We start from the raw sequence: 23,594 nt of genomic DNA on the forward strand, positions 1-23,594 counted from the left end.
GGCAGGCTTCTTGCTAACTGTTCTTACAGCTTAAATTAATCCATTTCTATAAATCTATACCTTGCCACATGGCTCATGGCTTACCGGCATCTTCACATTCTGTTTGTTATCGTGGCGGCTGGCAGTGTCTCTCTGACTCAGCCTTCCACTTCCCAGCTTTATTCTCCTCCTTCCCCCGCCTATACTTCCTGCCTAGCCAACGGCCAATCAGTGTTTTATTGATTAATTAGCAACACATTTGCCATACATCCCACAGCATAAGTATGTATCATTATTAATAAATTCAGAACCCTCTTGGTCTGTACTTCTGCTTACTCAGGTGAAATTTATCCCTCTCAAATCTGATGGTGTTTGATGACTAGGCTACTGAGAGCTGTGCCTCTTTAACAGCCTTCCCAAGGTTATGACCACCTTGATAGTTCATTAGTTAAATTTCTTATTAAAAATATAGACAGATTTGCCTTGCTCACAGGTTTCTTAGTAAAGGATAAACAGGTTTCAGGTATAACTTTCAACTAAAGGAACACAGAAAATTATTTAAGCTATATAAATGAAAGTTGTAAAGGTGTAAATAAATCACTTAAGGAAAAATATTGGGGGGGTGGGGTGAGACAGGGTTTCTCTGTGTAACAGACCTGGCTATCCTGAAACTCACTCTGTGGACCAAGCTGGCTTGGAAACTGCAGAGATCTGCCTGCCTCTACCTCTGGAGTACTGGAATTAAAGGTGGGCAACACCACTGCCTCGCTTAAGAAAAAAAAATTATATAGTGAATTCTAAACATTCTAATAACATTTCTCTTCTTCTCCCCTCCCGGTTCCTCCCACTTCCAAACTCATCCAGCTTCATGCCTTATTCATCTCTCTCTTTAAAAAACAGACAAAACAAAACATACTAGAAGAGGAGAAAAAGAAAAAACACAAAAAACATGTACATGCACACACACACACACACACACACACACACCAAACAAACCATTAAAAAGATAATCAGAAAGCATAATAAATGATCAAAAGACATTTAATGTTTATTAAAAGCCCTAACAAAGCATTGTGAGACAAAACATCTCCAAAAATATAATTCAGGGTTTTTTGTTTGTTTGTTTGTTTCTTAACCATTTACTGCTGGACATAGGTCCTACCCTCAAGCATAGTTTGTGTACCCAGTTACAAGCCACTGGAGGGAATTAATTTTACCTTTGCAAGTAATTGTCAATTAGAGTTAGCTCTGTGTTAGGGATGTGTTAGGCCCTGTACATGCTGCCATAGTCTCTGTGAATTCTTATCTGCTGTGTCTATCAGTCCTGTTGTTTCTAGCAAACACTGTTTCTTTGGTATCTCCAATCCCCACTGTGCTGTGGGATGGTCTGTATGTCAAATGTGTTGCTGATTGGTCAATAAATAAATCACTGATTGGCCAGTGGCCAGGCAGGAAGTATAGGCGGGACTAACAGAGAGGAGAATTGAGAGAACAGGAAGCTGGGAGAGGGAGACACTGCCAGCCACCATCAGGACAAGGAAGATGTAAAGTACTGGTAAGCCACAAGCCACGTGGCAAGGTATAGATTTATAAAAATGGATTAATTTAAGCTGTAAGAACAGTTAGCAAGAAGCCTGCTACGGCCATACAGTTTGTAACCAATATAAGTCTCTGTGTTTATTTGGTTGGGTCTGAGTGGCTGTGGGACTGGCAGGTGAGAGAGATTTGTCCTGACTGTGGGCCAGTCAGGGGAAATCTCTAGCTACAAATGGCTCCCAACGTGGGGCACGAGTTTCCACCTAAAACCTGAAAAAAAAAAGATTCTAAAACAGAGCCAAAAACAGTTCCTAGTTGTCTCTCTCCAGTTAGTGGCAGCCTGCGTGTTTGAGCTACTATGGTGGGTTCCTGGCATATGCGCTCGACCTACAGTATGGCAGGAATGAGGCCTCTGCAAGTGGCACATTAAGCTGTGTGGTGGATTTAGCTTTTGCTAGTACAAAACAAAAACAGAGGTTTCTGCGCTGCATGCTGCTTGGATAAAAGCATTGACCCACGATAGCTCCCAGAGCTGGCGGTAAACACGCACCACCGCCTTGTTGGGAAGCTGAAGTGGGTGGAGCCAGCAGCCACAGTGCCAGCACCGTTTCAGGCTTAGAAGGCTGCAGTTTAAAGCAATAGGCTCAAGGTAATATAAAAAATAAGCCATGTAAAGATGGCTACCACACAGAGAATCTGGATTATGTTCTCTTTGATGTTCGTAACTGAAGAAAAACAGTTGATTGCAAAAGCTGTTGAATTATGCCAAAATGTATACTTCAAAGGTACCTTGACTTCAAAATTTGGATGTAAGGATATGTTGCTTTGGAAAGGAGGCTCTGCTTTTGTTTCCACAGAAAGCCAGAGGCTATGGAATTGCTCCAGATTAAGATACATCAGATTTGACCAGCCAAGACCACCTGAAAGGTCTCCAATGACACCATGGCCCAGATGACCCAACATCCAGAACCATTTCAAGGCAACTGGCTCAGATGATACACCCTCATGGACTACTCCATAATCCTAAAATATTCTTTGTGTCCCCATAAGGTGCAGCGCCCCCCTTCAGCAGGAAGTAGTAAGAGAAGCTACGCCCAAATTCCCAAATATACCAAGCTGACTTTGGAGATGTGTAAAGGTTAAAACCTTCCTTTTTAAGAAAAGAAAAGGGGAAGTGCTGTGGGATGGTCTGTATGTCAAATGTGTTGCTGATTGGTCAATAAATAAATCACTGATTGGCCAGTGGCCAGGCAGGAAGTATAGGCGGGACTAACAGAGAGGAGAATTGAGAGAACAGGAAGCTGGGAGAGGGAGACACTGCCAGCCACCATCAGGACAAGGAAGATGTAAAGTACTGGTAAGCCACAAGCCACGTGGCAAGGTATAGATTTATAAAAATGGATTAATTTAAGCTGTAAGAACAGTTAGCAAGAAGCCTGCCACGGCCATACAGTTTGTAACCAATATAAGTCTCTGTGTTTATTTGGTTGGGTCTGAGTGGCTGTGGGACTGGCTGGTATCAGAGATTTGTCCTGACTGTGGGCCAGTCAGGGGAAATCTCTAGCTACAAATGGCTCCCAACGTGGGGCACGAGTTTCCACCTAAAACCTGAAAAAAAAAGATTCTAAAACAGAGCCAAAAACAGTTCCTAGTTGTCTCTCTCCAGTTAGTGGCAGCCTGCGTGTTTGAGCTACTATGGTGGGTTCCTGGCATATGCGCTCGACCTACAGTATGGCAGGAATGAGGCCTCTGCAAGTGGCACATTAAGCTGTGTGGTGGATTTAGCTTTTGCTAGTACAAAACAAAAACAGAGGTTTCTGCGCTGCATGCTGCTTGGATAAAAGCATTGACCCACGATAGCTCCCAGAGCTGGCGGTAAACACGCACCACCGCCTTGTTGGGAAGCTGAAGTGGGTGGAGCCAGCAGCCACAGTGCCAGCACCGTTTCAGGCTTAGAAGGCTGCAGTTTAAAGCAATAGGCTCAAGGTAATATAAAAAATAAGCCATGTAAAGATGGCTACCACACAGAGAATCTGGATTATGTTCTCTTTGATGTTCGTAACTGAAGAAAAACAGTTGATTGCAAAAGCTGTTGAATTATGCCAAAATGTATACTTCAAAGGTACCTTGACTTCAAAATTTGGATGTAAGGATATGTTGCTTTGGAAAGGAGGCTCTGCTTTTGTTTCCACAGAAAGCCAGAGGCTATGGAATTGCTCCAGATTAAGATACATCAGATTTGACCAGCCAAGACCACCTGAAAGGTCTCCAATGACACCATGGCCCAGATGACCCAACATCCAGAACCATTTCAAGGCAACTGGCTCAGATGATACACCCTCATGGACTACTCCATAATCCTAAAATATTCTTTGTGTCCCCATAAGGTGCAGCGCCCCCCTTCAGCAGGAAGTAGTAAGAGAAGCTACGCCCAAATTCCCAAATATACCAAGCTGACTTTGGAGATGTGTAAAGGTTAAAACCTTCCTTTTTAAGAAAAGAAAAGGGGAAGTGCTGTGGGATGGTCTGTATGTCAAATGTGTTGCTGATTGGTCAATAAATAAATCACTGATTGGCCAGTGGCCAGGCAGGAAGTATAGGCGGGACTAACAGAGAGGAGAATTGAGAGAACAGGAAGCTGGGAGAGGGAGACACTGCCAGCCACCATCAGGACAAGGAAGATGTAAAGTACTGGTAAGCCACAAGCCACGTGGCAAGGTATAGATTTATAAAAATGGATTAATTTAAGCTGTAAGAACAGTTAGCAAGAAGCCTGCCACAGCCATACAGTTTGTAACCAATATAAGTCTCTGTGTTTATTTGGTTGGGTCTGAGTGGCTGTGGGACTGGCTGGTATCAGAGATTTGTCCTGACTGTGGGCCAGTCAGGGGAAATCTCTAGCTACACCACTGTTTCTTACCATCTTCCTGCCTTCTTTTCTGCATAGTTCCCTGAGCCCTGAGGGGAGAGATTTGATGGAGACACCCCATTTAGGACTGAGTGTGCCAAGGTCTCTCACTCTCTGCCTATTGTCCAGTTGTGAGTCTTTGTATTTTTCCCATCGACTGCAGAGGGAAGTTTCTCTAATGATGATCTGTGAGTGGAGAAGAATGTCATTAATAGTGATTTTATTGTTATGTTCCTTTAGTAGAACCATTGTATTTGGTTTTCCCATAGACTCATGGCATCTCTCAGATCTGGGGCCACTAATATAGTGTCGCACATGGGTTTGATCTCGTGAGGTGTGCCCTAACTCCAGATGGTTAATCCCCCTTCTTTTGAGCCACTATTGCTCTAGCATGTTGTGAAGACAGGCCACCACTGTAGATTGAAGGATTTGTAACTGGTTGTTGTCTGCCTTTCTCCTCTGGTGGCATGCAGAGTATCTTCTATTGTCAACAGAAGTCAGTAGGGGTGGAAGATCTAGTTAGGCACTGTTGAGTTTCAGATCTGGGACAAAAGGCTGAAGTGCCTGCTGTGGGATAATGCTCTTGTACACTGTCAGGATTTGTCACTCGTCTTGGTTTAATAAAACACTGACTGGTCAGTAGCCAGGCAGGAAATATAGGCAGGGTGACCAGACTAGGAGAATTCTGAGAAAAAGAAAAGCAGAGACAGTCGCCAGCCAGGCACAGAAGAAGTAAGATGAGAATGTTGGACTGAGAAAAGGTACCAAGCCATGTGGATTAACCTAGACAAGAATTGTGGGCTAATTATAGCATAAAAGCTAGTTAGTTATAAGCCTGAGCAATAGGGCAAAGAGCTTGTAAATAATATAATCCTCTTTGTATTTATTAGGGACTGAAAGGTGTGGGACCTGGCTGGACAGAAACTTCCACCACAAGTGCCCATTTAACATACCAAAGCAGACCTGATTCTCCTGGCATCACTCAGTTCCTACTGCTACAGTGTCCTCCTGCCTTACATACCTCACCCTTATCCTGAACTAGCCAGCACAGGGAGTTCCACTGTTATTCCCTGTATAATGCAACCATTTGGGTTACTTCACCTTTTTTGTACCTTTGCCCTCTTGCCTGACTGCTGTGCCTGGCTCCCCTTTCTACCCTTTCTCTCCCCTCTCTCCTTACATGGCCCAGGGTCATGATCATTCTGGACTCTTCAGGTTCTTCTTGCCTCTGACTATGTTCTCCCTTTTATCCACAATAAACTTTCCATTCCATCATACTTAGGAGCAGTCATATTTCTGTCCTTTTTCATTCTTTTTTGTTGTTGTTCAGGAACCAGTTTGACTTTTCTGTTTTCAATGAGATATGTACCTTTTGTCTTCATCAATAATGCTATACTATCAATTTGTGGGAGCAACCACTTGCCTTAAGTGTCTGGCACTATTAACCTTGTCCAAAGTCTACAGCTAGAAATAATAGGCCCTAGGTTAAAAGGTACTGCTTAGATTCTGCTAAATGGACACATAGATGTAAATGGACTCTGTTATAAGCATTTATGTTTATATTAACAGTCCTGCTATAGTTTATGTCAGAGGAGATTCTTTTTTCTTTCCAGAGGGTAATGCTGAATGCAGGGACTCAAAATTGGTCAAAGTGTTGAGAATAGGCAACAGTGGAGTGCTAATTATTAGTTGAAACATTCGTAGCACCTTTTACAACTATTAAGGACCATCATGGGTGATGAGTTAGAAAGACTGTTAGAGCCATAATATAGAGAGAAGTGCTATAAAATGCTGTCTTTGTATGTGACAAGGCCATCACAACCATGAACACTCAGAGGCTGTGACTCTCTCCACATGAGAAAAGCATGAGAATAGGAAGGGAAATGGGTGAGAATGAGAAGGGGTCATCAGGAGTGGATGAGAAGGGTCATCAGGAGCGGATGAGAAGGGTCAGCAGGAGTGGGTGAGAAGGGTCAGCAGGAGTGGATGAGAAGGGTCAGCAGGAGTGGGTGAGAAGGGTCAGCAGGAGTGGATGAGAAGGGTCAGCAGGAGTGGATGAGAGGGGTCAGCAGGAGTGGTGGATGGAAAAATAGTCCAGAAGGTGGATATAGTTGCAATTCTTTCTACACGCACGTGAATTGTTAAAAATATATTAAGAGATTTTGCTCTCATTGTGTTCTGTTTTTTATTTCTGCTGAATATTTTCTGCCCTGCATACACATGAGCTCCTTGGCATGCTATCTGTATATGCAACCATTTGAGAGGGTCTTACCTGTTATCACCTCAGAAATTATATGTATTTTTAATATGTGTGTTTTGTGTAAATAGAACTTGCGTTCATCTTTTTATATGTCTATAAATAATAAAATTAGCACAAGTCTCTTGAGGAGTGAGGATGCTGCCTGTTATTCAGTAACCCTTCTTGATTCAACAAGCCATTAAACAGTGTGGCTTTACAACCCGTGTGAAGAAAAAGTTGATATTCAGGAAACTTCAGGAAGAGCAGAGATTCACACATCTATTCTTTTCCAACTGTAAAATAGGACACTTCTCTCTTTTCTTGTTCACAAGAATCATGCATGAGAGAAAGTGTATTTTGATCACATATTTTCTGAGCTATAGCTTTTCTCACACAAATAATTGTTCAATGGAAATGATTTTTCCATTGACAATGAGATGCTAAAGGGAAAACAGGAAATTACATTTTCTTTGCTGTGAGGGTAGGGTTAGTGTGTTAAGTGGCTCTTGAATAGACAACCATCTTGGGCAGGACTTTCATGAAACAAGTTATTTATGTTATAATTCAGTTATAGGCAGGTATCTATCAGGTAGAAGGAAAACATGGCTCACCAAGTCCTCAGTAATGGGCCATGCACAGTGCACAATAGAAGACTCATTGCCAGTCTCCTCAACATGGTACAAGGTGGTGGAACAGAAAATGTTAAGTCTTCCACAGAAAACTTTGATTTAGCAGAGTAATTCCAAGATTAACCATGTCATATTACAGTTTGTAAGAATCTATGAAAAGAGAAAGAAGAAAGAGTTGGGAAAATTGAGACTGAAAATTTCACAACAACCTTCCCCAATTCTCCACAGATTCTAAAGCCTGGGCCTCAGCTAAGTTTAAGGTAAATGGCTCACATCAGTGTTTAGAACAATGCTCAGAAGTTTTTCTAGATGAACAAAATGTAATGGGAGTTATGATGGTGGAAATTATAAATAGCTGAATCAGCTAGATATACAAATGGATCAGAGCTGTACCTGATATGCACAGTTCTCAGGTAAAGCAGAAAGAATGGAGACCTTTTAGGGCATTTGGGTCACTAAGTGTGACCTTGACTCCCTCTTGCTTTCTCTCATCTCAAACATTGTCCTAATCAGAATACCACTGAGGCTTTGCCCTGTAGATTATGATGGAGAAGCCTCACCATCAAATGCTGCTAAACATTTGACCCTGGTGAACTGTGTGGAGTTATTTCTGCAACCATAGTTGCTTTTCTTCACTTAGTTCAAATGAAACTGTGGTATATGTGTTTATAAATCACAGCAAAACAGAACTCTTCTTTCCACACATGTCAGAGGCATCTACAGACAAATGCAGAAAACAGTCTGAGAAATCATTAGATAGAGAGACAGCTAAGACCGCAGAAACCAAAGCTCAATTATATCTGCACCTGTCCTCCAAGTGTACACTCTGTCCCCTGAGCGCTCCTGCAGGGAAGTTTGTGTCAGGGTTCACACTGAAGGTCCCTCACTCTCTCTCTAGTACAGTAATAAATGGCGGTGTCTTTGGCTCTTAAGCTGTTCATTTGCAGGTAGACACTGCTTTTAAAGTCATCTATTGAGAAGGCAAGCCTGCCTTTCACAGACTCTATACAGTATGTTGTATAATTATGAGCTTTGTTTCTAATTTCATCAACCTGCTCCAGCCCCTTCCTGCATTCTGGAGGACCCAGTTCATCCAATAGTCACTGAAAGTGAACCAAAGTTTGTACAGGAGAGTATTAGGGAAACACCAGGCTCCATCAAGCCTCTCCCTGACTCCACCAGCTGCACTTAACAATGGACACCTGCAAACAGAGATAATTCTGTCAGTAAACTCCCATTAATCTCTGACGTCCTTCTGACTCATGTCTAAACAAAATTCTCAGTATCTCTCCCTATCTATCAATTACATTTTAAAAGAAGTAATTAGTCTGAACTCCATGTTGGACATAGTGTGTTCAGTGTTGGTAACTGAATGGAAAGATCTGTGAGTCTAGAGCTTTGTGTCTCTGACAGAGTTATAGGTTAGGATTGGGTTTCATGAGCAGAGGGGAACGTTATTCTATGTTTAACTGCTGTATTTTGAGCTCAGTGGTGGGAACATTAGAATAAAATAGATAATAGTGCAGGTGTCTCTGATGAAATAAAGTCTGAGGTGATATTTACAGCATCTAAGAATCGCTTATTATTGTCCTGGGGAGGTAGGTCGATTGGTAGATATCTTTTATGCATGCCTGAAATACATGTGTCATCCCCAACTCTGCAGGAAGAGGCAAGTGGTGGGAGCAGGAGATACATATATTTGAGTTATGACTGAATAATGAATGTGTAGATTAATTGAAGTATCAATGTGGCTGAGATCATACCTCGATGGTACAGTATTGCATGCATAAAACTCAAAGACTGATCCTGAATAATTAAATAACTTCATTACACAAATACAAACAGTATCTCAGATTATTGTATGCTCAAAATAAAAGCACATTGAAGATCTGTGTTCACCACTTCCAAGTCCCCTTCTCACCACACAGGGCAGTTCATTGCCATTCAAAAGGCACTCCCACCTCTTCTGTGACTTCCCTAAGGCACCAGGTGAGCGAATTCCTTTCTGTGCCATATTCTTCTGCTCTCCAGATTGCCAAGGAGTTCCCTTTCTCTGCCCAGCAGCTAGGTATGCTCTTTCTTACCAAAAAAAAAAAACCCACCACATGGCCCTTTAGAGACTTCTCTTCCCTGAACTACCAGGTAGTGCAGCCCCTTCATTTCCCACTCCCTACTCTTTTGTTGTGACCTCCCTCTCCTTCCTATCATGTTGTCTTTGCTTCTTTCCACATCTTAGGCAGTCTTCGTCATGTTCTTGCTTCTCTGAACTTTCTGGGGACACATTGCTGTTGCATACAATAGGCCTCCCACTCCTCCAGGTTCCTGCCATCCAGTGCTATCAGACTTCCTGGCTTTTCCAGAACCATTCATCCCTATGCCTCCAACTGCAGTTGCAATTTACTAAACATCAAGATGCCTGCAAGGTTCTCACAGTCCCTGTGCTTCCTGTATTTATAAGCCTCATGACTATGCACTCAGCAGAGCTCACTCAAAGTAGGGCAATCAGACTTGGAGAGATACACAAGAAATCAAGGCAGGAGAGGACAATCACGTGGTATTCTGACACATGGGTAGTTCTGTTCAGAAATTAATGTCTCAACATTGCCACAACTTAATCCTTTGCTGAATGTTGTACAAGGCTGCAATGAAAAATAAAGATGATTTGAACTAAAAGAGAGACTCATCAAATAATTTCAAATGTATGAGACTCAGAACAAAGGATGTGATAACACAGCAGCATCTTCCATGCAGAATGATCTATAGCAAAGGAAATAACCCATGTTTTGCAAAGGTAATGTCATCATTGTCAGCACAGATGTTCCCTTTTGAAAAATATGATTTCTTAGATAATTGACCTGATATCTCACATAGTGAGGAAAAGATAGCTATCACAACATTTCTATAAATTATAATGTAGAAACATGGGGAATTTGAGAATGGAATGCCATGTTTCTGTTTCAAAATTTCAGAACTTTTCTATAACAAAATAACACAATAGAGAAAAGGCCGAAACAGAAAAAGAATTTGAGTCTAAATTTTATAAATTATCACATTAGGATCAGGCTTCTCTGGAGAAAAATACCAAATTTGTAACTTGGACAATTGAAGCTAAAAATAATCACAATTTACAACACATCAAGATGGAATTTTGCAATGTAATAAAGTCAGTGAACATGAAAGCTAGAAAGAAATAATTATTAAGACTGCAAATGGAAATGTTGAGTGAAGTTGAAAGAAGCCCCCCACCCATGCCCTGAGAACTTGGATTACAACAACCATGTCTAACCTACATATGAAAATTCAGATTCAAGACTCAAATTTCACCTTTACTACCACAACATTTTCTTCTTATATTTTCCTCTTACACTTGAAGTTGCCTTCTTATCATTTTTTTCAGTGATAATTTCTGAAAATATTTACATGTGGGCGTGTGTGTGTGCGTGTGTGTGTGTGCGTGTGCATGTGCGTGTGTGTGTGTGTGTGTGTGTGCGTGTGCATGTGCGTGTGCGTGTGTGTGTGTGTGTTACATTTCACTGTACCACACCTTTGAACATCTGTAAATATTCACTTCTTAGGTTGTGTGTGTGTTTTACCTTCAAATACTCACATTCACTTTGTGACACCCAAGCAGACCTAAGGCAGGCACAGGTGTCTGTGGGTGATTGTTGTCTACAGTGGCTGCTCTGCAGGCCAGCACTTCCCAGCACAGTTGTCTTCTCCATCTTTCCATTCTCTGTTGGAAGCCTGTAGACCACCACATCGTTCACCTTCTCTGACAGCATGAAAGAGGCTGATGTTAATGTTTCTAATACACAATTTTAGAATTGTTTGTGGAAAGTTTACTAAATTTATATAGGGATGTGTTATAATAACTGTAGGTTTTATAACAAGTTAGTGGTGCTATACAATGCCCCCTCTCCTTTTTATGTGACTTTTCTCTCAACACAGCACTGAGAATACTCCATCAAAGAACAGAGACCAATTTTCTGTGTATCTAAAACCACTAACCTCATAATCATAGTCAAAGACCAAGGGCAGGATATTTTCTTTGTTGCTGTCTAGGCACAGCAGAACCACCTTCCCTCAGGGTTTCTGACACCCTCAGGATGTGGTTTTCACACTGTGTTTCTCGCACAGTAATACATGGCTGTGTCTTCATTCTTGAGGCTACTGATCTGGAGGTATGCAGTGCTGACAGAGGTGTCCAAAGAGAAGACAAACCGAGCTTTGAAGTCCTCAGCATATGTTGGATTCCCAGTGTAGGTATTGATCCAGCCCATCCACTTCAGGCCCTGTCCTGGTGCCTGCTTCACCCAGTTCATTCCATAGTTTGTGAAGGTGTATCCTGAAGCCTTGCAGGAGATCTTCACTGACTGTCCAGGCTGCTTCAGCTCAGGTCCAGACTGCACCAGCTGAACCTGTGCTTGGACACCTGTGGAGAAAACATGGGAAAGTGAGGAGTCATGGAACTGCCTCAGTTTCCTCTACAGCTCCAGGCTCTGATGCCTTACTTTGGGCAGCTGCCAGCAGGAAAAGGAGCCTCCACACCCACTCCATGAGGTATGATTTTGGGGTACAGTAGTTTCTTCAGACTAATCAGGTATTCCCTTGCTGGTGAGGGAGGAGAGCCTCAGATTTCTACTCTAAAGGCTTTGCATAGGGCAGATTTGCATATGACCAGGCATTGAACAAAACCAGACATACAATCAAATATACAAAGATCCATATCCCTTTCAGTGTCTGATGTTCATGTCTTCAGGTGGGTTGTGTTGTCCCCCTAGGCCTTAGCTTGAGCTGGGTTTACACAATGATGTGCTCACTCATGTACAATCTTGCTGATTGATCCTGTCTAGCAGGGAAACGTTGGCCCATGCCTCCCATTCATCCTGTGCCTGTCCTATTCTGTGCTCAGACTCAGTGACTTTATCCTTTCCAGTGGAGACTGCTCTCTGCACACTGAGACTTCTGCAGCAGTCCTTCCTTGCCTATTGCTCCTAAATGGGTGCTGTTCTTGAACTCTTAGGGTCCTCTGCACTCCCATATCAGCATCTAACCATTCTTGATGAGGCAGCTAGACATAAAGTGCATTTATATTTAAAATAATGAAGTATGTGCTCTCCTTTACACAAGTCATTTAATAAAAGTTACAAATTTGAAAAAGTATAAGGGTTATATGGGAAGCTTGGAGAAAATGATGTATTTATATTAATATAAAAATTAAAGACTAGTGTAATAAAAATGGTGAAGCAAACTTTACAATAAAGAATAGTTTAAAGATCTGGTGAGGTGAATCAGTAGTTATGCACATGTACTTCTTTCCCAAAGACTTGACTTTGATTTCTAGCACCCACATAGGGTAGCTCACAACCATTTATAATACTGGCTCCATGGGGAGGCAACTCTTTCAGTCTCCTTGGGCACCTACACTCATGTCCTATACCCACAAAAGACATAGACACATAATTAGAATAATGAGAACTTGAAAACAAAGAATAGTTTCATAATAAATCAACTTATGTGAAAAATCTTAAGTGAAAATATAAAATCTAGGTTTATTTTTTGCAGTATTGTAACTGACAATAAATCTGTGTTCAAATATGAAGAAACTCCAGCACAGACCATTCATTCTGCATAACCTGAAACTTCATAAAAAACTTTTGTTCATTTTAATCTCATTTCTCCTCTTTTACAATCCAAACTTAACTGCACATCATTACAGGAATCCGATTCTACCTACTTTCATATTTGATGCTTGTAATGAGATACAAAGGGCAACAATATATTGAGTGATTGAAACATACAGAGCCTGGAGTCATCAGAAGCAGAGTTATGAACAGCCTGGGGGGTTGATACTAGGGATATCTTACATCTGACCTAAAGTGAAGCAGTGTTGTTTGAATGTGGATGTTAGTATGTGCTGATAGTGTGGATTAAGGACAGGCAATTATAACAGGATGAAAAACAAAAACAGTGGAGTGAGACAGGAAATGAAAGAAATGAGTACAAGTGTGCTGTTCACATAGACCAGACTTTTGTGCTGCACCATCAATGTTCTTGTAGCACAAATGCTATTTGTCAAAGGAAGTCAACAATTGCCAGCTTCAAAGTCCTGCAGTTTGTTCTGCATACTGGGCAGGGAGAGGAAGTCAAGGCTGACTGGAATTCCTTTCTGGCCTTCTGTGCACCTGCCTTAAGGTTACAATTGAAGCCATAGAGATTTGGTGCCCCCTGAAGTATCACTGGCTCCCTGCAGTTTGCTGGTCTCACTCTGATGGTCAGAGCATCATGTTGACTCCCTTTACATAAAACATTTTGTCAGTGATAAAGTCCTGTCTCAAAGTCACGCCATGATTTGGACTTGAGGAAGATGAGATTGCAGAATTAAATAATTTTCTGATAATTTCAGATTATGACTTGAAATCATGTCTTTCTTTTCTTCTGCTCTTGACATGTGGATAAGCATAGGTGACTTCTTGTGGCAATTGAAACAGTTGGATAAACAGAAGCATTTAGATATAGCCCTTGTCAGATACTGATGTGCTAGGGCAGGCATGGCTCTGTGTGAGACAAGACTTCTCTTATGATAAATTAAATAATTCCTTTTGTGATGCTAATTGATTTTTGGTCTGAGTGGACACAGATGTGTCACAATTAGTGATGTAGCTTAGAGTGTTAATCTTAGATGTGTCTATACATGTCTCACACAGGACAAGAGCTAGACATTTTAGTCTCTGGGGTCCTCTGTTTCTATCTCTCTCACAGTGGCATCATCTCAGAGCCTCATTGAGAATCCCAGCCGGGCGGTGGTGGCGCACGCCTTTAATCCCAGCACTCGGGAGGCAGAGCCAGGCGGATCTCTGTGAGTTCGAGGCCAGCCTGGGCTACCAAGTGAGTTCCAGGAAAGGCGCAAAGCTACACAGAGAAACCCTGTGTCGAAAAACGAAAAAAAAAAAAAAAAAAGAGAATCCCATGTATGTTTTCCTCATGGAAGTATGCAGATATGTTCACTGTACCATTCTCAGGTTTATTAGTTTCCATTCAAATCATTGTTTGTCATTTAATTGTATCTGTTCATCATGCTCAAGTTTTGTGGGAAATTCACATGGGTAAACATTTCAATGATCAGAAACCTTGAAAATTAAAACATTTGCAATGCCGGGGATACCCTAGCTCTCTACTTCCTAACATTACATCAGAAAACTATGATCCCTTATTCACACCCCATGTTCCCAGGCCCTCCTCATCATTTGCCTGCCTGTTTCTATAAATTTCTCTGGCCTTGAGTCTCATGGCGACAGAAATGTGATGTATAAAATAATAGTATATGTTCCTTTTCACTTTTAATCTCCTCCAGATTCATTCACACTGCAGAATAGAAATCACTACATGCATGCTAAATGTTGAGAGTACTGCATGGCATTTTATGGAAATAGCACATATGTTCAGTCATTCAAGAGTTGATGATTTCTGCAGTAGAATGTCATAGCTTATAAGGCAATGACTATCTGTATATCAATTCTGATAGAATTTCCAAACTTTGGTATTTTGTGGTATACCACAATGAGGCAAATTGGTGGAGCAAATGTTAACTCTTTGTTTTGAGTATTGATCCTCTTTCTACAAGCCCATTTAGTGTTCCCTTTAATTCTTTGTGTGTGTGTGTGTGTGTGTGTGTGTGTGTGTGTGTGTGTGTGTGCTTAAGTGTTGTGGATGTGTACAGTTGTGGACACAGGTAAGTGTGCTTGTGTGTATAAACACATAAAAAGACCAGAGGTAGATTTTGGGTGTCTTTCAACTACTACCTGATAAGCCATCCTTAAAATAGAGTTTCTAACTGAAAATGAAGTTCATCAATTAAGCCTAAGTGAATTGTCTATAAACTTCAATGATCTACTTGTCTGTCCCACAGTGTTGGAACTATAGATACCCACTGCCAACCCCAGCATTCTGCTTGGATACTAGGGATCAATTTGAGTATCTTGCTTGTACAACTACTTTGGCAACTGAGCTGTCTCCCCAACCCCCACTTTTCTTTCTTTGAGGGCATTTTTGATTGAACCCAGGGCCTAAAATATACTAGGTAAGCACTGTATTACTGAGGTGTATCAGCTGCCCTCACTTGTCACTCATGTTGAACCTGAAATCATTTCTGCAGTACCTTTCCTATGACCGTGTGAAAATGACGTTAGGAATAGATGAAGAATAGTTCAAAATACTAAGTTTAATACAACAAGCATATAGGTATTATTATATAAAGTGTAGATAGTTTTCTTGCATATGATAATTTAATTTATTTGGATAGACCCCAAGAAATAATATTGATAGGTTGCATAGCAATTCTACACTAATTTATTAGCACCTTCCTTAATAATCAATTGTCAGTTTCTCTGAAGAGTCAAGAACAAAGGTCTATGAAAATCAGATAGGATGTAAATATCAGACCAAAGAAACAATTGCATTGAAATCCTATTTGTCGAATCAAGGATTTGTGTAGATTGAGTTATCTGAATTAATCTCAGTTAACCCTTTAACAAATATGTACATTATTACCTCCTAAGACTACATGGAGGAGAAAATATGTAACTGTAATTTAGAGGAAAGTTTAATGGCCTTCAGTCTACCCCAACATCAGTTAAATTTGTTTTAACCATGATTACATGGTGATATGAGTAAGGACATTTCTTACCTCAGAGATGATGTTTAATGTTTGTTCCTGTGATACTATTTCATATCCTAAAAATAAGAAAAAACATTTCTCGGCAATTGCTTCTAGGGCAGGAAAATACTATTCCAAGAATTTTATGTGATATTGATCCATCAAGCGAAAGTTAAGGTGGAATTTTCAAAGGATGGAGGACTTGGCTGAAGAACCTTATCCTATCAATCCTGGAAATCAATACTGTGGAACTTGGGTGGACTCAGATCCCTCCAAATAACTACAACCAAGAGTCATTGCTCTATTGGACTTCCCTTTGATTGATTCCCAAAAATCCACAGTTAAAGTAGGTTTGCCATGGGAGATTTGCATGCAATGGCCAGTTATGAATCATGTCCCATTTTGATCAAACTCCAGTTATTCTACTACCAATAATCCCCACTAGCCTTCCTGAAGCACTACAATATGTCAGGTTATGGGGAAATGGGAGGGAATATTCATGTAAGAAATAATGAGGCTATAAGAGGACTGTGAACCAGTGTGGACATATGAGGGATACCACAGGTATATGGAAACATCCTTAGAAAAGACAAATTGTTAAAAGGTAGAGTGATATATACATGTAATTCATGTGGTAATAGTGTGTGTGGAGTGAAGGTCTTGGTCACAGATGATGCATTGTAGTCTCAGTCAGTGATCCAATATCAATGAAAAATTTATCAAAGAGGATGAAAAATAGCCCCACTATATGTCAATATTTTATGTATAAAGCTCTTAAACGAGTGTTGTTTAAATTTCCTGAGGTTATTAGTCATTCATTATATGTAAGATATATCCTCTCCTACTTGTTTAATCAAAAATTAAATAAGTGGTTAACATTCTTGTTAAACAAAGTTTTATTAAATAAACAAAGGTTCAGATCTTGCCAGAGTTCTCAAGAGAAGAAATAAAATGATTAAGAAATATCTTTAAAGTATTCCACCTTTTAAGGAACCATGAGTATGCAAATTCAAACTATTTTGAGGATTCTTCTTATCACAGTCAGAATGGCTAAAATAAAGAAAAAACTGGCAAATATGCCAGGGAGGGTGTGGGAGAAGGGAATTCACTTACCATTGGTTGCATAGTCAATTGGTGCATCCACCACAGAAATCAGTGTGGCTAACTTTCAAAATGCCAAAAGTAGTTCCATCACATGACCCAGTTATACTCCTTCTTGGCATATGTGCAAAGGACTGGACGTCCTACTCCACAGACCTTTTCTGTTTTATGTTGATTGCTGCTCCACTCACAACAGTTAGGAGATGGTGGCTCTTCTCATCAGAGTAATCATGTCTATTTTAATAACCCTTAGAATCTATTCAAGAGGGGCAGCTAAAGTATCTTAGGCAACAAGAAGTTAGAACACCACAAACCAGGCTTTCCTGACGCCTTGAAAGAGCCAAATGCTGAGCAAAGGCTGAGCTCCTGGGGAACTGCCCAGCTCTTTAGACACATGGGATCAGATTTGTGTCTGGTTGAACAACGCAAAACAGCAGAAGTGACTATGGGACACACAGAGTATGAATGTGAAATACGTAAAGTACAGCAGAGTCAGATATGAACCTGATGCACACATTCCTCAATGTGAAGAGAAGAGATTTGATAAGGTTTGATGATGCCATATCTTTCTGTGCATGTTTGTGCTTTAATTTGGAAGCATTACCCAAGAGGACAGTCTACTCTCTACAGGGCTCTTCCATTGTGGGAACTCCAGCTGGCTGCCTTAAACAGGTTAACCCTGTTGGTTTCTCCTGAGTGATCTGAGTAACCTACTTTATGATCTCTCTGTGTCTCTATTACCTTTTCTCTCTCTCAAAATTCATTATTTAGCAAGCACACTCTTTCAAAAGAGGAAAGATATTTATCAGAGATAATTAGCCCAACCAAACAAAAGACTTTCCTGGCTGATTAGAATTCCATCCAAGTTTACCACGAAGTTCAGTCATTTCATGTTTCCCTCTCAAATTGACAATAAACTCTTTAGTTTCGTCTTTTAATATTTTGCACATATTCTTCAAAGGATCTGACATCTCATAATTCAAAATGTTCTTAGTCTATCATTTAGAATCCCCCCAATTTTGATATTTATTTTCATATGTGTATCTGTGCATTTCTTTGTGCATGTGCACATGGGTGCAGGTAGCTGTGGAAGACAGAAGTGGGTGACAGATCACTTGGAGCAATAATGCCATATAGTTATGAGTTGATGACTTTGGGTGTTGGGAAACAACTCAGGTCCTCTGCAAGAGCAGAAAGTGCTTTTAACCAGTGAGTGGAGTTTCCAGTCTCAAGAACACTGCAAACCTTTACTGTGTTAATATTATTGTAAGTCACAAAGTCTAAAAGCTAAGAGTAATCAGTGGATTGGAATGCCAGTTAATAAGAAAAGCATATATATATATATATATATATATATATATATATATATATATAATATTTTCCTATATACATTGTCACAGAGTAAACATTCCCTTCAGTATTGTCCAATGGAATGTACAGCAGGGAACAAATGGTCTGTAGCCACAACTGTTTGTCTCAGGTCATCATCATGTGGCATGAAAACTCTAATAGCGTTCTATTATGATTTTTATTCTTTTTCTCCCATCTGTATAGATCAGAAAGTAGACAGACTAATTAACTGTGGATATGCTTTTTCTCATTTCTATTATTCTAATCAGTGCTCACCTGCAGACCATAAAGATGCCATCTTTGTAAACTGTGAGTCTTTCCTCCTCGGTTAGACCTCTGTAGAAACACCATCACATCCTCTGAGTAAGACTGTTATGTGGTTTCTAATGAAGTCAAGCTAACAAGGAAAAGCAACCATCACAAGTTCACCCCTGTGACATTAACATCTAACATATTCATATTTAAACAAATGCAATGAGCAACTGATTTTGTGAAAGCCCACTGAAAAGTATTAAAGTGAACAAAAGGTTTTTCATCAGTAGGAATAATTGTGAATCTGGTTATCCATGGGAAAAATGATATACAATTATATCACATTAATAATGAACACAAACTCAATGCTTGTGAATAACTGAGACATAACAAATGAAATAGTAATATTTCTAGAAATAGACGTCAGTCTCATAGATGTTGTTTGGGGAAATTATTTTATTGAAAGACAAATATAAAGAGCAAAAGTCAGAATCCACAACTAAGATTATTTCAGCAATCAAGTTTCTGCATAGCAGAAATTTCATGAACAAAGTGAAGAAAACACACAGCCTTGAAAAAATATTTTAATTAATATTTTTATTAAAATATAATTTTATACTTTTTCTTTCTCCCCCAAACCCAACTCTTCTGTCATCTTGCATTTAAAAACTCCTTTCTGCCTGTTTCCTAATTGCTACTATCACTCATGTAGATATCTGCATGCATCCGCATATATGTATAAATATAGACATACAACATGTTGAGTTTGTTCAGTGTTGCATGTATATGATTCAGGAATGACCACTTGGTATTGGATATTTAAAAATGTTTACATAGCATAAATGTGATTATGAGTCTATATACCATTATGCCAATATGCTGGTAACTCAATTCAGTTACAAGCACAGAAAATTCAAATAGATCTAAGCATATCAGATAGATATTTTTCTAAACAATAGTTATTATATATATATATATATATATATTACATATGGAAGCACATAAATTTTGAATCATCACCAAATCACAAATTAAATACAGCAGGGACTGTCTATCACACATCTCTGGATAAGGGTATTTAATTGGTTTTACTGTACATAAGAATGGTTACACTGAGGTATATCCTTCAACAAACAAAAAATAACATCGTCATAACTTCCCCAATCACAAGTGTGCTCTGTATAAAAGACAGGAACATGTGTCAATGAGATGTATATACCAGCTAGGACAACAATTGCATGATTATTTACAGGAGCCAAGAAAGAAATGTACCTCATTATGAAATAGGAATAGGCTTGTGTGGTGAGGGAATCCAGGAGTTGGCCAAAGGATTGGCTGATGAATGTGATGAAAAAACATGTATAGATATATAAAATGAACAAAAATACAATAAAAATGATTAAGAAGGAATTAATCACTGAATATAGTAGAAAGGATGGATAAAGAATTACTGATACAGTATGGCCTTGACAAGAAGAATATATTATTCTGTGAGAGAACAGAATGGACCTGAGTTAGTTACACCAAGTGAGAAAACCCAGGCACAGGAAGAAATGCTGCCTGGCCTAGTTACATGTCTGAAAAGGTGGAAATCCTGGCATGGAGAGCATGTTCTGATTCACAGAGGCTGAGGTGGGAAGGGGAGGCGATAGTTGAAGAGCACAAATCCCAGATTTGCAGTAGAGACGATACAGGTGGGATTTATATTTCAAAAATGTTTAATGGTATATATTACACATTTGAACCATAAATAATGGTGTGAGACATGTTAACAGATTGTGCTTCTGTTTCCACACCATGTTCATAAATTAGACACAAGATTAAATAATTGATACATGAAATTAATATTTGCCAGTCAATGACTTTTAAAAACTAAATGTTTAACAAAGGTGATAGTATGGAAATTCATTGTTGATGTCTACTGTATTTGCCTATGATTGTACTTGAATAGGGTACATGAATATAATTGCTGAATTGGTCATATTGGTGTCCTAAACACATAGTGTTTTGGTTTTGTTTCTTTTTAAGTTTTATTTTTCAGATAGTATTTCTCTCTCAATACTTCCCAGATTTTTCTCCACTTCTCTGTCCTTCCACTTTCAAGTTCTTTTTCTCACTTAGCAATAAAAGCAGAAATAGAAAAAAACACAAAAACACCCAATGCAGTCCATGAGGTTTTGTCAAACTACTGATTGTGGGGCCTTGCCTGTAGTGCGGTTGACATACCTGGTGTCACTCCACTATAGAAAACTATAGCTAATGGCTTCATTGCTGAGAGTGAGACTTTGTGCCCAGTTCCCCTCCTCCATGTGTGGATTTTGTCTGGCTTTAGCATTTATTGTCTTGTTCATTGCTGCTGCAAAGACCATCTTTCAGAAGCTTGGGAACTAAAGGGGAAGCATGGAGTTGGCATCTAATCACTCAATTAACTTTTTATCTAAGGGAGTAAAACTATATTTTCTGAGGATAGTGAGCAGAGCAAAACTTAACTCTCCAGGCCAGTAAAAAAAAGGGAAACACACACACACACACACACACACACACACACACACAAACACACAAACACACTTCTTCAGGGTCTCTCTCTATTCTTCTATGTTGATTTTTCTTTCCTTTACTGCTTATATACCCCAGAAAAATCTTTCAGATTCTGTAAGAATTACAACATGGTTTCTTTCTATTTTCCAAATGAGTGTTTATAATGAACATAGGTGAAAAGCAATGTGTTTCTCATTTCCCTTTCATGATTTAACATTTTGTGTATTATAGGTGAAAAACAAGCTATCCCCAAGAACCCACACACATTCACATCTAATCTCTTGTTATGGATTAATAAAGTTTAAGCAAGGTACTTTTCTCAGCAGTGCTTTCATTGGCAGACTACATTTTGCAGTGCAAAGAAAGGATCATTCATTTTATTGTTTATCTCAAAAGGTAATCATCTAAAAAAAAGCCCAAAAAGAATCACAAATCAAACTTTTATGTATTAAAACAATCAGTCATTTCTATGTTAAATCATATCAGGAAGCCGAGGGCAGAAATGGGTAAAAGGAATTAAAATCACCTTTGATCCCTAACTTGTCCTAGCAAAAAAGGCATTTTAGCTAGTAATAACAGGCTACCTTTTTCTTTTTGTTTCTTGATCTTAACAAGTTTTTCACTCAACTATTAAAAGTGTGACTTTTCAAACTTTAAAATTTTCCCAAGATTTTCTACATCAAAACCATTAACAAAAACCTCTTAACCTAACCTTACTAATAATCTACATGTCTAAATACTTCCTAAGGGTGGTTGTTGAATCATTAATCTGCTCCAGTAGCAATGGTTGGAAAAGTCTACCACTATTATTCTAAGTACAAGTCACACTGCACAGTGAGGTGCTAGAAACCCCTTTGAGTTTTCACACAACTCATAGATGAGGAGGGACATGGTGGCCATGATGGCAGTAAGCAGAGCTGTGCTTAATAACAGCATGAGGTCCTGTGGACATGTAGTTCTTGGGGCTCCGCCTCTTCAAGGCTCATTTGAGGAAGCTTTGCTGGCAAACAAGCCATGTTCTATGAGTTCCAATGCTGCCTGTTGGTCCTCTTCCCTGGCTCTTGACAATTCATAGATCCATGACAATTTGCATAGATCCATGGACAGTGAAGGGAAGGGTGTCTATGATGGATTCTGATGACAATGGAAAATTGTGTGCTTTTGATTGTTTAGGTAGGGATATTTCACTTCTCGTGATGTTTTTTAAAAATGATCAGTTTCTACAATTTTACATGATCAACAGAGATGAAAGTCGTGGAGTAATAAACTGAATTTGCTAAAACCATAGCTGGGTTGCATTTGTACCTGAAGTGCACAGTCCTTAGGGAGAGGAGGGGAGGTTTCAGACCTAGTAGGGTTTGTGATCGGATGATCTTGGCCACATCCTCATCTTGGTTTCCCCTAAACCTCTGTGCTATTATACTCAAGAATTCTGACCAAAACTCTGCCTGGAATATGAGAAGAATCAGGAATGTCCTTACCATGTAATTCCAGTGACAAAAATAGGGTACTTTATGTTCTCAAAGCTGTCAGTTGGCATTTTGTTCATGAGATATTATGTCTCAAATTTTTTAAATAATACAAGGAGAACATGTAATGTTTTGAGGACATTGGATCCCTTCAGAACATGCATGTAGAGAGAATTTCAGGGAAACTGTTAGAAAAATTGCAGCTCAGATACCTGAGAGGAATGCTTAATCTAATCTTGTCTGCATAAACTCCTAGAGGGAACCTGTTTTCTGTGTGCTGTGCGCCCCCTGGTGGCCCTGAGCAGCCTCACAGTGAGGTTTATGTCTGGGTTTATACTGAAGTCCGCTCATTGTGTCTCTAGCACAGTAATAAGTGGCAGTGTCCTCAGATCTCACACTGCTCATTTGCAGGTACAGAGTGTTCTTGGCGTTGTCTCTGGAGATGGTGAATCGATCCTTCAGGGATGGTGCATAGTTGATTTTACTGCTATCTTTATTAATTTCTCCAACCCACTCTAGCCCCTTCCCTGGAGCCTGTCGGATCCAGTCCATCCAGTAGTCACTGAATGTGAATCCAGAGGCTACACAGGAGAGTCTCAGGGATCCCCCAGGCTGTATCAGACCACCCCCAGACTCCACCAGTTGCACTTCACACTGGACACCTGCAAAAAAAGAGAATTCTGTTAGTATACTGCCTTAAAGACTCACTATGATTCCTGGTCATGTCCACTAACACACTCAGTATTTGTGTTTCTCCATAAATTACCTTTTAAAAGAGCAACAAGGAAAACCCACATCAGCTCCAAATCCATGGTGTGGTCTGTGTTCAGTGCTGATCACTGAGTGGGGAAACCTGGTAATCCAGGGCTGATTGCTTTTGCCTGAGCTCCAGGGTTGGTGCTGGCCTGGTTTTCAAGAGAAGAGAGAGGCCTTATTT

At 39.8% G+C, this 23,594-nt stretch overlaps 1 protein-coding gene across 1 annotated transcript; it reads right to left on the reverse strand.

Moving 5' to 3' along the window:
- Positions 1-11,406: 11,406 nt before the first annotated feature.
- On the reverse strand, positions 11,407-23,469 carry LOC131923961 (Ig heavy chain Mem5-like). The gene is made up of 3 exons (XM_059279179.1): positions 23,424-23,469; positions 22,969-23,319; positions 11,407-11,723 (listed from the first exon to the last, which is right to left on the reverse strand). Exons 1-3 carry the CDS (start codon positions 23,467-23,469, stop codon positions 11,407-11,409), a joined length of 714 nt encoding a protein of 237 aa, XP_059135162.1.
- Between the last annotated feature and the right edge of the window lie 125 nt (positions 23,470-23,594).

Source organism: Peromyscus eremicus, chromosome 14 (genome assembly GCF_949786415.1).
Source record: "Peromyscus eremicus chromosome 14, PerEre_H2_v1, whole genome shotgun sequence".
NCBI classification, from domain to species: domain Eukaryota; kingdom Metazoa; phylum Chordata; class Mammalia; order Rodentia; family Cricetidae; genus Peromyscus; species Peromyscus eremicus.

Excerpts from the sequence above, each read along its gene's own strand:
- LOC131923961 (XM_059279179.1), bottom strand. The coding sequence starts at position 23,469 with ATGGATTTGGAGCTGATGTGGGTTTTCCTTGTTGCTCTTTTAAAAG. Across the intron at positions 23,320-23,423 it reads CCTTGTTGCTCTTTTAAAAG|GTGTCCAGTGTGAAGTGCAA; the intron begins GTAATTTATGGA and ends CTTTTTTTGCAG. Across the intron at positions 11,724-22,968 it reads ACCCAGACATAAACCTCACT|GTGTCCAAGCACAGGTTCAG; the intron begins GTGAGGCTGCTC and ends TTTTCTCCACAG.